Source organism: Stenella coeruleoalba, assembly GCF_951394435.1.
Source record: "Stenella coeruleoalba genome assembly, chromosome: 16".
Lineage (NCBI taxonomy): Eukaryota > Metazoa > Chordata > Mammalia > Artiodactyla > Delphinidae > Stenella > Stenella coeruleoalba.
The window spans coordinates 59948047-59963458 of NC_137162.1; the positions used below are offsets into that span (position 1 = coordinate 59948047).

General features: G+C 37.7%; 1 protein-coding gene across 2 annotated transcripts in view; it reads left to right on the forward strand.

Moving 5' to 3' along the window:
- Window positions 1-15412, forward strand: part of MICU1 (mitochondrial calcium uptake 1) — a 203622-nt gene that overhangs the window by 37370 nt on the left and 150840 nt on the right. For both annotated transcript variants that reach the window (XM_079899947.1, XM_079899944.1), the window contains exon 3: window positions 2858-3032. In XM_079899947.1, coding sequence (XP_079756073.1) covers window positions 2858-3032 — 175 coding nt within the window. The remainder of the gene's footprint in view (window positions 1-2857; window positions 3033-15412) is intronic.

The following is a 15412-nucleotide window of genomic DNA, read 5'->3' on the forward strand; positions in this document are numbered from 1 at the left end:
CTTCTGGAGGTGTCTTTTCCAATAGACAGAATCTCCAGGTGCAAGGTGTGATGCTTAAGGTCTTCATCTCCGAACAGTGCACTGTGAAAAGATTGCTTTACCAAAGCATGATTATTTTTAATAGAAGCAATTAGGTCTTTGGAATATTGGAGTATCTCTTCTTTTATCAGTTGTGGGTCAGAAGAAGGAGACAAGTGCATTGGGCATCCTATGACTGTTTCAAAGGGTGAGAGTTTATGAGTTCCAAAAGGGGTGGATCTGAGATTTAGGAGGACCAGTGACAATGCTTTGGTCAAGGTATTTGGAGGGCCTCTACAAATTTTGCCAATAGAGTCTTAGTAATGCCTTTAGTCCTTTTCATTAAACCAGAGGGTGGTAAGCACAGTGAAGGTCTTGTAAAACCAGCCTAAATTACATGTTAAGGTTCAGTCACTAAATAGTGTAGGAATTTGAAGGAATAGAGTCATTACCTTGGCTGAGTAAGTAGGGAAAATCTTTATAGAATAGATTATCAGTTTCAATCTCTAGTTAGCCCAAGGAGCCTTTACTGAACATTCAGTTTTTTTCTTGCTGTTCATAATAGAATGAACATGGGAAGCCCATCAGATGATTTGTCTTCATGTAGAATTTTCTTTCAAGTGCAAGTTTTTATCTAAATACCTGTTTGTGATTCTTTTGGTCTCACATTTCTTCTTTCAGTGCATTTTTTGTTGTTGTTGTGGTAAAAAATATGTATAACATAAAATTCACCATCCTGCAGTATAATCTTTAAAAATTGTGAATCACTGTATTGTATACCTGTAACTTACTGTACATCAACTATACTTCAGTTTTATACAGTAGGTTCTTATTAGTTATCTATTTTATATGTAGTAGTGTGTATATGTCAGTCCCAGTCTCCCAATTTATGCCTTTCCCCACTTTCCCCCTTGGTAACCATAAGTTTGTTTTCTACATCTGTGACTCAATTTCTGTTTTGTAAATAGGTTCATTTGTACCCTTTTTTTCAGATTCCACATATAAGCGATATCATATGATATTTGTCTTTGTCTGACTTACTTCACTCAGTATGACAATCTGTAGGTCCATCCTTGTTGCTGCAAATGGCATTATTTCATTCTTTTTCATGGCGGAGTAATATTTCATTGTATATATGCACCACATCTTCTTTATCCATGCCTCTGTCGATGGACATTTAGGTTGCTTCCGTGTCTTGGCTATTGTAAACAGTGCTGCAGTGAACTTTGGGGTGCATGTATCCTTTCGAATTATGGTTTTCTCCAGATATATGCCCAGGAGTGGGATTGCTGGATCATATGGTAGCTCTATTTTTAGTTTTTTAAGGAATCTCCATACTGTTCTCCATAGTGACTGTACCAATTTACATTCCCACCAACAGTGTAGGAGGGTTCCCTTTCCTCCACACCTTCTCCAGTATTTATTTTTTGTAGGTTTTTTGATGATGGCCATTCTGACCGGTGTGAGGTGATACTTCATTGTAGATTTGGGTACCTCATTGTAGTTTTGATATGCATTTCTCTAATAATTAGTGATGTTGAACATCTTTTCATGTGCCTGTTGCCCATCTGGATGTTTTCTTTGGAGAAATGTCTCTTTAGATCTTCTGCCCATTTTTTGCTTGAGCTGTTTTTTTTTTTTTTTAAAGAGATACTTTTTTTTTTTTTCTCCCCACCATGTGGCATGTGGGATCTCAGTTCCCTGACCGGGGATCGAACCCGTGCCTGCCCCCTGTGATGGAAGCACAGAGTCTTAACCACTGGACCTCCAGGAAGTCCCGGGTTGTTTGTTTTTATGTTTTGGAGATTAATCCCGTGTCAGTCGCTTCGTTTGCAAATTCTGTGTTGATTGATAGAAATTTAGGTTTCTCCCATATCTTGGCTATTGTGAATAATACTGCACTGAACATGAGAGTGTATATATCTCTTTGAGATCCTGACTTCAGTTCCTTGTGATGTGTAACCAGAAGTGGGATTGCTTAATCATATTCTAGTTAGAAAACTAACATATTCTATGGCTAGTTTTTTGAGTATCCTCCATACTGTTTTCCATAGTGGCTGTATCAATTTACTTTCCCACCTACAGTGTACCAGGCATCCCTTTTCTCCACATGCTTGCCTACACTTGTTATCTTTTGGGTTTTTGTTTTGTTATTTGTTTGTTTGTTTTTGAGCAAAGCCATCCTACCAGGTGTGAGGTGATATCTCGTGGTGGTTTTGATTTGCATTTCCCTGATGATTATTGATGTTGAGCACCTTTAATCAGGTTATTTATTTTGTTGCTATTGTGTTGTAAGAGTTCCTTTTATACATTTTAAATATTAACCCTTTATTAAATATATGGTTTGCAAATATTTTCTTCCATTGTGTAGATGGTCTTTTCATTTTGTTGATTATTGCTCTGCTGAAGGTTTTTAGTGTCATGTAATCCTGCCTGTTTTTGATTTGTTGCCTGTGCTTTTGGTGTCATATCCTTTATATTTAAGGCTGAATATTATTCTGTTATACAGATATACCATATTCCCTTTATCCATTTATCTATCAGTATACATTTGGGTTGCTTCCACGTTTTAGCTATTGTGAATAATGCTGCTATTAACATGAGTGTGCAAAAATCTCTGAATGACCCTGCTTTCAGTTCTTTTGGATATATAACCGGAAGTGGGATTGCTGGATCATATGTTAGTTCTACTTTTAATTTTTTGAGGAACCTGTTCATGTCAAACTTTTCACGAATTTCATTGCTGTTGCTCCTGCTTAGCTTTATCTGAAAATCTTTATTTGTTTAATATGATGGACCTTCTTGATTGATAGATTTTTTTTTTTTTTTTAATATCCAGGGCCCTTGCACAATCCCCACCATCTGTAAACAACCTAAAGAGTGAACTTGGTGATAAAGGGAAGAGTAAAGATGAAGGGGAAGATTGTAACCACGAAAAAAAGGCTTCAGGTATTTGTCTTGAGCCTTATCCAGAAGAGAAAAAGAAGAAACGTTCTGGATTCAGAGACAGAAAAGTATGGAACACAGTCTTATAAATTATTAGAACTATAGTTAATTCTATTTTAGAATAATGCTGTTGAGTCTTTTATCATATATTTCAGATGGCTTATATTCACTTTGAAGTTATTCACCTCTTTGCTATTTTCCATCATGTTCTAAGGCAAAGGTACTCTTTGAATGTGAAGTTAATTGGGATAGTGAAAAGGACCTAGGATTGGTAATCAGGATTAACATGTATTTTCTTTGTTCTTTCAATTCAACCACCTAAGGTGATTATTGCTTTTTAGATCTTTCTGATTCTGAATGTTTTCATATATGTGAAGTTGAGTCTGTGATATACTGATTTGTCATGATGCCAAATTGTAAAGGCAGAATAAAATCTCTTTGGAAATATACAAATATTTCCAAAAAATCAACTAATTTTGAGGACAGCATCAACTCAACGTAATTCCAGCATTTTATATCTTTAACACAATATGCTGTTATACAGTTTTACCTGAGAAAAGTTTAGCTCCTCTGTAATAATGCCTATGATATTGGGCATTTGAATTCAGCAGACCAGTGATGAAAAGTCAAAAGGTTGAATTTCTTAGACATTTTGCATGTTAGCATTGAAATTCAGGGAATTACCTTTACTTGCTAAAATATAGCTAATCAGTGCAACAAGATAATTTGAGTTACTTTGTGTGTGTTGGGGGGGCTGTATAACTGCAAGCAAGAAAAATTTGGATCTTCTGTTTATTTGGATGAAGCTGTTAAATATGTCTTCTCATTTCCCAAATCCACTTCTGATTAAACTGAATTTGAACAAAAGTTATGTATCACAACTTAATTATCTATCATGCCATTTTTTCCAAAATGATACATTTATTTAATCTTTTGCCCTGAATGAATTTGAGGAAAGTTCAAATTTATCTTGCACAATCAGCTTCACTTATAGTCAAACTTTACATTTTACAGTGTTGGGCAAAAATGACCCAAGTAAATGTTTATTTTTGAATCTTCCATTTTCTGCTCCCGCTTTCTGCTTAGCAGATGACTATATCTTATGCTTCACAGAAAAAATGAAAGCTATCAGTGTAATTTACTTAATTAGTAGTAATAAAACCTTTCTAATCTATATCTGAAATAGTTTTTATTTCTTTCACTAAAGTCTCAGTGAATGGGTAACCATTCCATGTGTCATTTTGTCTCCCCGAGAACCTATTTAAAAACGTACTTTTTCTATCCCGTTTTTTTTTTTAAATTTTTTATTTATTTATTTTTGGCTGCGTTGGATCTTCATTGCTGTGCGCAGACTTTCTCTAGTTGTGGCAAGTGGGGGCTACTCTTCGTTGCGGTGCGCGGGCTTCTCACTGGGGTGACTTCTCTTGTTGCAGAGCATGGGCTCTAGGCGTGCAGGCTTCAGTAGTCGTGGCACGTGGGCTGAGTAGTCGTGGCTCGTGGGCTCTAGAGCATAGGCTCACGGGTTGTGGCACATGGGCTTAGTTGCTCCACGGTATGTGAGATCTTAGCAGACCAGGGCTCGAACCTATGTCCCTTGCATTGGCAGGCAGATTGTTAACCACTGCGCCACCAGGGAAGCCATATCCCGTTTTTAAGAATTTTGTTTAATTAAGAAAAAAAATTTTTTTTGGGCCACACCTTGTGGCACGTGGAATTTCCCTGACCAGGGATTGAACCCACACGCCTGCAGTGGAAGCGCTGAGTCTTAACCACTGGACAACTAGGGAAGCCCCCAACTTCATTTTTTTGCATGTGGATATCCAATTTTCCCAACATCATTTGTTGAAAAGGCTGTCCTTTCTCCATTGAACGGTTGTGGCACCCTTGTCAAAATCATTTGATGATGTGTCTGAGGGTTTATTTCTGGGCTTTCTTTTCTGTTTGTCTGCTCTATATGATTGTCTTTGTGCCAGTACCACATTTTTCTTATGACTGTAATAAGTTTTGAAATCAGGAAGTTGGAGTCCTCCAAATTTGTTCTTCTTTTTCAAAATTATTTTGGGTCTTTGGAGTCCCTTGAGATTGCATGATGGACACATAGGTTGTTACCGTACCTTGGCAATTGTGAACAGTGCTGCAATTAACATGGAGTACAGATATCTCTTTGAGATGCTGATTTCATTTCCTTTGGATATATACCCAGAAGCTGGATTATTGGGTCATATGGTTCTATTTTTTTTTTAATTTATAAATTTATTTATTTTATTTATTTTTGGCTGTGTTGGGTCTTCATTGCGGTGCGTGGGCTTCTCATTGCGGTGGCTTCTCTTGTTGCAGAGCACGGGCTCTAGGTGTGCGGGCTTCAGTAGTTGTGGCTCACGGGCTCTAGAGCACAGGCTCAGTAGTTGTGGCACATGGGCTTAGTTGCTCTGCAGAATGTGGAATCTTCTTGGACCAGGGCTCGAACCCATGTCTCCTGCATTGGCAGGTGGATTCTCAACCACTGCGCCACCAGGGAAGCCTGGTAGTTCTATTTTTAATTTCTTGAGGAACCTCTGTACTGTTTTCCATAGTGACTGAATCAATTTATGTTCCCACCAACAGTGCAAAAGTGTTCCCTTTTCTCCATACCCTCACCAACACTTGTTATCTCTTATCTTTTTTAAAAAAAATTTATTTTATATTGGAGTATAGTTGATTAACAATGTTGTGTTACTTTTAGGTGTACAGCGAAGTGATTCAGTTATACATATACAAGTATCTACGCTTTTTCAAATTCTTTTCCCATTTAGGTTAGTACAGAATATTGAGAAGAGTTCCCTGTGCTATACAGTAGGTCCCTGTTGGTTATCTGTTTTAAATATAGCAGTGTGTACATGTCAATTCCAAACTCCCAGTGTCTCCCTCCCCCCAACCCTTCCCTGCTGGTAACCGTAAGTTTGTTCTCTAAGTCTATGAGTCTGTTTTGTAAATAAGTTCATTTGTGTCATTTTTTTTAGATTCCACATATAAGCGATATCAATGATATTTGTCTTTCTCTGTCTGACTTACTTCACTTAGTATGATAATCTCCATGTCCATCCATGTTGCTGCCAGTGGCGTTATTTCATTCTTTTTCATGGCTGAGTAATATTCCCTTGTGTATATGTGCCACATCTTCTTTATCCATTCATCTGTCGACGGACATTTAGGTTGTTTTCATGTCTTGGCTATTGTTAACAGTGCTGCAGTGAACATTGGGGTGCATGTATTCTTTCAAACCATGGGTTTCTCCAGATATATGCCCAGGAGTGGGATTACTGGATCATATGGTAGCTCTATTTTTAGTTTTTTAAGGAACTTCCATACTGTTCTCCATAGTGGCTGTACTAATTTATATTCCCACCAACAGCGTAGTAGGGTTCACTTTTCTCCACACCCTCTCCAGCACTTATTGTTTGTGGACTTTTTGATGATGGCCATTCTGACTGGTATGAGGTCCTCATTGTAGTTTTGATTTGCGGTTCTCTGATAATTAGTGACGTTGAGCATCTTTTCATGTGCTTTTTGGCCATCTGTATGTCTTCTTTGGAGAAATGTCTATTTAGATCTCCCACCCATTTTTCGATTTTTTTTTTCCCCGTGCCATGCGGCTTGCAGGATCTTAGTTCCCCGATCAGGGATTGAACCTGTGCCCTTGGCAGTGAAAGTGTGGAGTCATGACCACTGGACCACCAGGGAATTCCCTGTTTGTTTTCTTGACAGAGCTGAATGAACTCTTTGTATATTTTGGAGATTAATCTCCGATTGGTCACTTTGTTTGCAAATATTTTCTTCCATTCTGTGGGTTTTCTTTTTGTTTTGTTTATGGTTTCATTTGTTGTGCAGAAGCTTTTAAGTTTAACTAGGTCCCATTTGTTTATTTTTGTTTTTATTACTCTAGGGGGTGGATCCAAAAAGATATTGCTGCAATTTATGTCAAAGAGTGTTCTGCCTATGTTTTCCTCTAAGAGTTTTATAGTGTCCAGTGTTACATTTAGCTCTTTAATCCATTTTAAGTTTATTTTCGTGTGTGGTGTTAGAGAATGTTTTAATGTCATTCTTATACATGTAGCTGTCCAGTTTTCCCAGCACCACTTATTGAAGAGACTGTTTTTTCTCCATTGTATATTCTTGCCTCCTTTGTCATAGATTAATTGACCATAGGTGCGTGGGTTTATTTCTGGGTTTTCTATCCTGTTCCATTGATCTAATTTCTGTTTTTGTGCCAGTACCACACTGTTTTGAGTACTGTAGCTTTGTAGTATAGCCTGAAGTCAGGGAGCCTGATTCCTCCAGCTCTGTCTTTTGTGTCTCCACACAGACACAGGTCTTTTGTATCTCCATATAAATGTAAAAATTTTTTGTACTAGTTCTGTGAAAAATGCCATTGGTAATTTGATAGGGATTGCATTGAATCTGTACATTGCCTTGGGTAGTATAGGCATTTTGACAATATTGATTCTTCCAATCCAAAATCTTCTTTCTTAATGTAGCCATTTATTGCTATGAATTTCCTTTTAGAATTGCTTTTGCTGCATCCCATGTTTTGATATTTTGTGTTTCCACTTTCATTCCTCTTAAGATACTTTCTGATTTCTGTTTTCATTTCTTCCTTGACCCATTGGTTTTTCAGGAATGTGTTGTTTAATCTGCACATATTTTTGAATTTTCTAGTTTTCTTCTTTTTGTAGTTGAACTTTAGCTGCATACCATTATGGTCAAAAAAGATACTTGATATGATTTCAGTCTTAAATTTATAAAGCCTTGTTTTGTGACCTAACATGTGATCCCTGCTGGAGAGGGTCCCATGTGCACTTGAGAATAATGTGTGTTCTGGTGCTTTTGAATGGAATTTTCTGTAAATGTCTTTGAGTTCATCTGGTCTAATATGTAGTTCAAGTCCAAGGTTTCCTCATTTATTTTATATTCAGATGATCAGTTGTTCAAAATGGGGTATCAAAGTTCCCTTCTATTATTATATTGCTGTCTTTTTCTCCCTTTAGTTCTATTAATATTTGCTTTATAAATTTAGGATCTCTCATGTTGGGTATAAAACTGTTTACAAATGTTTTATCCTCCTTATGAATTGATCTTATATAGTTATATTGTTCTGTTTTTTGTCTCTTGTCTTTGGCTTAAAGTTTATTTTTCCTGATACAAATTTCCTGATACAAATTTAGCTACCCCTGATTTCTGTTGGCTGTGTTTTCATGGAATATCTTTTTCCATTATTTCCCTCCAGTCTGGGTGTGTCCTTAAAGCTGATGTGAGTCTCTTGTAGGCAGCATATAGTTGGATGTTTTTTTTATTCATTTAGCCACTCTGTGTCTTTGATTTTAGAGTTTAGTCCATTTACATTTAAGGTAATTGTTGATGAATATGCACTTATGATTGCTATTTTGTTATTTGTTTTCTTGGTGTTTTATAATTCCTCTGTCCTTTTATTCCTCTGTTATTCTCTTCCTTGGTGATTTGATGATTTTTTGCAATGATATCCTTAGATTTCTTTTCGTCTTTTGTGTTTCCAGTATAGGCTTTTGCTTTGTGTGTACCATGGGGTTTACATAAAACACCTTATATTTGTAACAGTGTATTTTAAGCTGATAACTTCCAACATATACAAAAACTCTATATACTCCCCCCCATATTTTATGTTTTTCATATCACAATTTATATTTTTTATATTGTATGTCCATTTTAAAATTATTGTAATTATTTTAATACCTTTTCCTTTTACCTTTCATATTAGAGTTAGAAGTGATTTACCCACTACTATTAAAAATTAGAGCATTCTGAATATATTTACCTTTACCAGTGAGTTTTATATCTTGACATGTTTTCCTGTTAATAATTATTCATTTTTGTTTCTGCTTGAGGAATTAATTAGCTCTTTAACATTTCTTGTAAGATTGGTCTAGTGCTGATGCAGCTCCCTCAGCTTTTGCTTATTTGGAAAAGTCTTTATTTCTTTTTCAATGCTGAATCACAACTTTGCCAGGTAGAGTTTTCGTGGTTGTCAGTTTTCTTCTTTCAGCACTTTGAATATATCATCCCCTTCCCTTCTGGCTGCAAAGTTTCTGCTGAAAAAATTTGCTGATAGTATTATGGGAGGTTCCTTTGAATATAACAAGTTGCTTTTCTCTTGCTTTTATGATTCTCTCCTTGCCTTTAACTTTGACAGTGTGTGTTTTTTTTTGGATTCATCTTGTTTAGAACTCTATAGGCTTTCTGGATCTGGATATCTGTTTCTTTCCCCAGATTAGGGACGTTTTCATCAGTATTTCATTGAATAAGTTTTCTGCCCCCTTTTTCTTTTTTTGTAATTTTTATTTTTAATTCATTTTTTTATTGAAGTATAGTTGAATTACAATGTTATGTTAATTACTACTGTATAGCAAAGTGACTCATTTATACATATATATATACATTCTTTTTCAAATTCTTTTCCATTATGGTTTATCACAGGATATTGAATATAGTTCCCTGTGCTATATAGTAGGGCCTTGTGGTTTATCCATTCTATATATACCAGTTTGCATCTGCTAATCCCCAATTTCCAGTCCAACCCTCTCGCACTCTGCCCCCTTTTTCTTGTTCTTTCTACTTCTACGACCCCTTTAATGTGTATTTTGGTTCACTTGATGGTATTCCATATGTCCCTTAAGATATCTTTATTCTCTTTCATTCTCTATTCTGGCTCCTCTGTATGAGTTCCACTGTTTGTCTTTGAGTTCACTTATTCTTTCTTCTATGTGATCTAGTCTGCTGTTGAACCCTTCTATTGAATTATTCAGTTCATTTATTGCATTCTTTAGTTCTGTGATTTCTGTTTGGTACATTTCTATCTCTGTGGGGGTTTTTTGTTTGTTTTTTAATAAAGTTATTTATTTATTTATTCATTTATTATTTTTGGCTGCATTGGGTCTTTGTTGCTGCATGTGGGCTTTCTCTAGTTGCGGTGAGTGGGAGCTACTCTTCGTTGTGGTGCGCGGGCTTGTCTCTGTGATGGCTTCTCTTGTTGTGGAGCATGGGCTCTAGGCGCTCAGGCTTCAATAGTTGTGGCACACGTGCTCAGTAGTAGTGGCTTGCAGTCTCTAGAGCGCAGGCTCAGTAGTTGTGGTGCATGGGCTTAGTTGCTCCGTGGTATGTGGGATCTGCACGGACCGGGGATCGAACCTGTGTCCCCTGCATTGGCAGGCAGATTCTTAACCACTGTACCACCAAGGAAGTCCCTGTCTCTGTGTTTTAATTCTTTTTATTGTTCATGCATTGTTCTTCTGACCTTGGTGAGCATCCTTTTATAAGTGTTATTTTGAACTCTAGATCATGGAAATCACTTACCTTTGTTTCATTAAGGTCTGTTTCTGGAGTTTTAACTTGTTCTTTTTGGGAACATATTTGTCTGTTTCCTTATTTTCCTAGACTTTCTGTGTTGGTTTCTAGTCCTTAGCTGAAACAGCCATCTCTCCCTGTCTTGGCAGAATGGTCTCATGTATGAGATGAACCTTGCCAATCAGCCTGGCCCAAGCTCTTGATTGTCTCTAAAACCTTTTTGATTGTCCAAGTTGCCTTCTTTGTTTTTGGTGCCTCCCTGTAGTTGAGAGTGTGCCAAGACTTGTCAGTGTCCCAAAGCAAAGGATCACAGTCAGCACTTAGATGCATGTTGATTGGAAGCTGGCTTTTCAGGAAACATCTGGGAAACTAACTAGTGAAGCCCTTTCTAGGGAGAAACTGGGAGATGGGAGTTTTTGCCTGCTTTCCCTGAGCTTGGCCCAAGTGTATAGCCATAGGGTTGTGCTCCTGTACCCATTACAATCTGCTTTTTTTGCTACAGTCCTGTGGGACTCAAGAATGCAAGCCCTGTTGACTTGCAGAGCCAGGTGATTCAGGGACTTATACCTCAGATGACAGCTAATAATGCTGAGGTGCAGACGTGTGTATAAGCTCCTTCCAGGGAGATCCTAGCAATTTGGAGTAGGCTAGATGGAGAAGTTGGATGAGGCATCCACTCTCTTCCCCAGTCCCCATGGAGGATGTCAGCCAGCCCTTAGATGTGTGCTAAATTAGAAGCCTGACCTTCCGGCAGCAGCTTTTAATATATGCAAATAGACCTTTTTCAAGGGAAGACTGGGAGGTAGGTGTTTTTTGCCTTCTTCCTCTGCACTGATCCCTGGGGCAACAGATACTCTGAGTTCTCCAGAGCCTGTTAAAAACTGTTTCTTTGTTTTCTGTAGTCTTGTGGGTCTCATGGATGCAAGTCCCATTGGCTTTCATAGTAGTTGTTTTGGGGGCCCATCCTTCAAGTGGGAGTCTTACAAGTTGGGGTGCTAGATGCAGCATCCAAACCCTTTACTGCTCAGGGAGAAGCTGGAGTTTGAGAGTTCTCTCCCATTTGTATGGCACTGTGCCAGAGGTGGGATTTATGGCAAGAGTGTGTCTCAGTCTTTCCTACCAGTTTTGATGTTGGTACTTTCTCGTTAACCCAATGTATAGGCATTGTTCAGCTAGTTTCTGGATTTCTTTCAGAGGGAAATACTCCATGTATAGCTGTACATTTGATGCATCCATGGGAGATGGGGAGTTCAGGAGCTTCTCATGTCGCTATTTTGGATTTGGAATGGTATCTTCATATTAAGAAGCCAAATTATTTGGTTCAGTACAATTGTAAATACTTTTAAATTGATTGATAGGTGAACATGAATAATAAAAGACATAAAATATGCTCTATATACCAAACAAAATCCTTAAGAACTTAGGTGACTAGAAAACCCAAGTAAGTTTACTTATTACACACATAGCAGAACAAATGAAAAACAGAAGGAAAGTAACATTTATTGAGCATTTTCTGTCTTCCAGGCATAGTATATGTACATACATATGCACACATGTAAATGTGTGTATGTTCGTGCATATATGTGTGTATATACACACATATACATGTATGCATACATACTTACATATATACTTAATGCTTGAAGCAACTGAGTAACTTGTCTAAAGTAGTATAGCTGGTTACTTATAATAGAAGGAATCAAATATAAGTCTGTGTAACTCTAAAACCCTTGCTCTTTCCATTGCATTCTTCTAACATAACATGTTTTGGTTACAAAATTTTGCTCATGGTGTACCCTAGGTCAGTTAACATCATGCCATTTCAGATTTCTAAAGGTGATCCTGAGCCCTGTTTTTTTACTTTACCTTTTTTAATGGTTGTTACTAGTTTGCTAGTTTTCCACTGAATAGAAGTGATGTTAGCCACTTCTAGACCTGGCACACAATATCTCCCACAAGGTTCTTCAATGCCCTTTCTCCCTTTCTTGCAGGCTGGAATGGCCCTGAGTAGAACTGACCTTGGAAGCCGCATGTTGGCTGCTTTCATCTTGACGTTGGTTCTTTACTTTTGTTCCAGGGGTTGTAGTTGTCAGGGCTGTGAACTGTAGAGCTGAGAGGGACCTATTTCTCCCAGGCACAAATTTTGGGGATGGTTTGGGGGTTCTTTTATCCAAGTTGGTCTGGGCCGTTTCCAGGATCTTCTGAGCTTTACAAGAGGCTCCAGAAACAGAGGCTGCATCTCAGTGCTGACTTCCCTTCACATGAGCCCCCTAAGCCATCAAGGGAAACTGATGAAAAATGGGGGTTGGGAGAGGCTCCATCCAAGCAGACTCAGAGTGGGGGTAGATCAGGACCCTTGTCTCTGGAGCTACAGCTGTGGGTAGGAGCAAGGGTCTTGGATGCAGTAAAATGCCCAGCGCAGATAGTGTGAGCCCAGCTGGGTTGTGCGGCATTAGGGTAGGGTCACTAGGCACAGGATGGGGGTGTGGGGAGGGGGCTTTGGCTGGCTGGCTGAAGGCATGGATCTGGGAAGTGCCAGCCACCTGGCCTATCCACCCAGCCTATCCACCCAGCCATTTCTCAGAGTAGTTGGTTGCAGCTTCTATTTGGCTACACTTGTGCCTTTCATATAGGAAATATAATGCTGAATTTTGATACAAGTAAGTCTGGCTGTTTTAGTGAAGACAGCTCTCTTAACATCATGAAACTCAAGAATGTTTTAAGTAGATGATTGAATGTAACTATTATAATTTCCTTAGTAAATCTTTTCACCAGGTTAAACGTTCCAAAATTCTTCAACAGTTTTCTATATATCTTAGCTTCCAAGCCTTTGTTATCTTGGATGCTATATTTTAAACCCTTTATATAATTGTTGTTAGTGTTCCTTTAACATGACTACTTAAAAGGAGGCAGCTGCATATCAAATTGTGTGATATGGTCTTTAAGATACATTGCTAAGTGAAAAAAAGCAAAAATATACTATACAGTATGTCTATACTAAACTCTACCAGTGCAGGAATGGAGAAGGTCTATCTCCTCAACCTATTATTTCAAACTAAAACTAATTAATAATATTCAGCAGCATATTTTTTTGGTAACAATCAAGGATCTGATTTTCAGTCTGTAAATCATTGACTTTTAAGTTGTTATTTTTCTATCTTTATCTTATATATGATTGACTTTTTAGTTTACAAATCCATCTTTGGCAGTAGCTGTAGCCCATACCCTAAATATTGTAAACTGATTATTTTTTGTTCTATAGCTGGTATGATCCAGCAGATAGTTGTAGTTAAATATAAAATGCCTTTGATTTAAGACTCATAGCTAAGTCTTAAGGCTGCTAAGGGGTTGAAAGGCTGCTAAGGGAGGGATCCCCAACCCAAGGGCCACAGACTGGTACTAGTCCGTGGCCTGTTAGGAACTGGGCCTCACAGCAGGAGGTGAGCAGCAGGCGAGTGAGTGAAGTTTCATCTGCCACTCCTTGCTGTTTGCATTACCGCCTGAACCATCCCCCCCATTGCTCTCATTACCGCCTGAACCATCCCCCCCCCCAAGCTTTTTGTGTCTTCCACAAAAGCGGTCCCTCGTGCCAAAAAGGTTGGCGACTGCTATGCCATGGGACTGCTTAGTGTGTTTGCCACATGCCAAATCTATTGAAAAATTTTCTGAAATAAGTATTCAGACTTTAATGCAAATTAGCATTAGAAAGTTTCCTGTCATGTATAGTTACAAATTAGCATTCCTTTCTTAGTGGTTGAAAGCATATCTCGTAGTGGAATTGAGACCATTTTTAAGCAGCTGCCATCAATGACCTCAAAGTGACCATCTAGCCAGAAATGACAGTTACACTAATAGCTGCGTTAATAAGTTAAATTAAAACATTAATAATGTTTTTTTAAATATAGTGAATTGCTTTATAGACATTGAATTCACTGGATTTTTATTTTATTTATTTTATTTTTTCACTGGATTTTTAGATCGTATTGCCTTGACACATTTTCTAACCAGTTATTTATAAGATACTATTTAATGTTGGTTAACTCAACATATAAAATTCAGGTATGAGAGACATCTTTTCACCAAGGTACTGTGTAGGCTGTAGAAGAATATTATGCAGAAGATACAGTATTTTGTATGTTTCGTGTACAGAATGGGGGCTTGGGTGCTGGATAAGGAAACAGGCTTTTATATTAACATTATAATCTTTTAATTAAATGTATGCCATATATAATTTTGTTCCTATTCAAATATTTGCTTGTGTTCTTCCCAGGTCCACTCTTTTCTAAATATGCTATATTTAAATGTTCTCTGGAAGTCTACATTTTAAAATTAATTAATTAATTAATTTGGTCACGCTGCGTCTTAGTTGCGGCAGGCAGCCTACTTAGTTGCAGCTCACTGGCTCCTTAGTTGCAGCAGGTGGGCTCCTTAGTTGCGGCAGGTGGGCTTCTTAGTTGCAGCTTGCCCGCTCCTTAATTGTGGCACACGGACTCCTTAGTTGTAGCACACGGACTCCTTAGTTGTGGCACGCGAACTCTTAGTTGCGGCATGCATGTGGGATCTAGTTCCCTGACCAGGGATCAAACCTGCGCCCCCTGCATTGGGATCGCAGTCTTATCCATTGCGCCACCAGGGAAGTCCCTGGAAGTCTAATTTTTTAATCAAAAGTAAAAGTCTTATTGCTTCAGACCTGTTAATAATTGAGTTTCCATGATATGTAATTTTATTTTTTTGTGCTATTGTGTAATGTACTTTCTGTTTGAAGGACTGTTAGCTATTCAGACCTGTGAAGTCCCACGTCTGTTTTGTTTTTGAATTCAAGAAATTGCATGGAAGTAAAAACTGTAAAATCAGTCCCTTTTTAAAACCTTGGTAGGTGTTTAAAAAATGATAGGCTCCCATATATATGGTATTATACTCTTTTACTGAGACCTTTTGAATTCTTTTATGACATTTTTCAGTTTTGCTAGCTTTCAATGATTTAAGAAATTAGAAAATATTCAAAATTCTGAAGAAAACTTATACAAGCATTGCCTCAACTGGAGTATGAATCGTATATCACAAGTTTTTGAGACGCAAGTAATTTCTAATATAA